A 1,428-nucleotide genomic window follows, 5' to 3' on the forward strand; every position below is an offset into this window, starting at 1 on the left:
CGCCTGCAGCAGCTGGCGTGGCGCTCGCTTCAGCGGCGAATGCAACTTCACGGGCACCAACATTCGGAAGCTCCTCTCGGCGGCGGAACTTAAGGCTGGCGGGCTCGTGAGCGGGCTGAAGACCACCGGCTACTCCTGCAGCGAGGCGAAGGCGGCGGGATACACGCCCAGCGAGTGCCACATCGGAGGCTTCTCGTTCGAGGAAGGCCGCGGCGCAGGCTTCAAGCACAACGCCAGTTATTGGGATAGAGTAAAATCATGGGGTTGAGAGATTGTTTGTAAAACATGGAACACTACTCTCGCAATAAGAGAGATTGTCATTAAAATGAACTCCGGGGGTGGTGCAGGTGGCACATTCGACGCGCGGGGCACAAGCGAGCACGCCACGGGGCAGGGGCCAGGGGGGGGATTTTACAGAGCGGAGAAAGGAGGTGGAACTCCTTGGCACACACGAGAACTTGGAGCACTTGGAGTGCAGTCAGTAGCCTCACATCCAGGGCCGGGGAGCTAAGAAGCGCACCCAGCGGGCCAGATGATCGGGATCGGGCTACGGGCAAGAGAGCCCTGACCCCTAGGGCAACATTGTTTTGAGCTAGCCTTCGATGTTATGAAACAAACGCAAGGCGGACACTCAGAAAGAAAGAAAGAAAGAAAACAGACAAACCCAGACGAGGGATGGGGGAGGAGGACAGGGTCCCCACCTGCACGAGCAGGATTTTGGAAGGACGATCAGGGGGACAGGTGGGGCTCTCCTGCTCCTGACAAGGGACACTCATAGGAGCACTTGGAGACAGCACACTCATTTTTTTACGAAAGGCAGCGTGCGGGGCCACGTGCCACGTGCCAACATACCTGTGTACGAGTGGGCGCTGCTCAACACACTGCCCCCCGGGGGGGCACATACACAACATGTCAGCGGTTCAACTCGCCGGACACGCGCTCGCTCGCGCCGACGAGCTCGAGCGCCAGCTGGCAGAGCACAGCTTATATATTGACGGTCCAAAAGGCCGCTCGCGTGGACGAGGTTGAGAAGCGGCTCGCGGAGCAGAGCTTGGCTGTGCAACGGGCGGAAGCGAGTGCGGCCGCCGAGGCCACCCGAGTGGTTGGACGAATCGACGTCCTCGAGCAATCTACGACTGCAAAGCTCCGCGACGCGACAGAACTCGGGCAGGCACTGCGTGCTCAGGTGGCGGAGGTGCAAGCGCACGTGGCAAAGCTCGACGCTGCAAACCGGCTCGTCAGCGCGCTGCAGGCGCAGGTGACGACGCTTCAGGCCCGCGTCGCGGAGCTTGAGCGGCGGCCAAAGCTGTCTGGCAGCGGCAGCTCGCGGCCGGCCACTTGCGACGAGATGGAGGCGAGGATTGAGGCGCTCGGCGAGTTCCGGCGCAAGGGCCACGGCAGCAGCCTCGCTCGCGCCGCCGGCTACTC

At 62.0% G+C, this 1,428-nt stretch overlaps 1 protein-coding gene across 1 annotated transcript in view; it reads left to right on the forward strand.

The window, feature by feature from the left end:
* EMIHUDRAFT_242790 (hypothetical protein) overlaps window positions 1-268 on the forward strand; it is a gene marked incomplete at both ends in the record, with an annotated part of 3,418 nt that extends 3,150 nt beyond the window's left edge. The window contains one exon of the mRNA XM_005772049.1: window positions 34-268. Coding sequence (XP_005772106.1) covers window positions 34-268 — 235 coding nt within the window. The remainder of the gene's footprint in view (window positions 1-33) is intronic.
* Between the last annotated feature and the right edge of the window lie 1,160 nt (window positions 269-1,428).

Source organism: Emiliania huxleyi (assembly GCF_000372725.1).
Source record: "Emiliania huxleyi CCMP1516 unplaced genomic scaffold EMIHUscaffold_368, whole genome shotgun sequence".
Classification (NCBI taxonomy): Eukaryota; Haptophyta; order Isochrysidales; family Noelaerhabdaceae; genus Emiliania; species Emiliania huxleyi.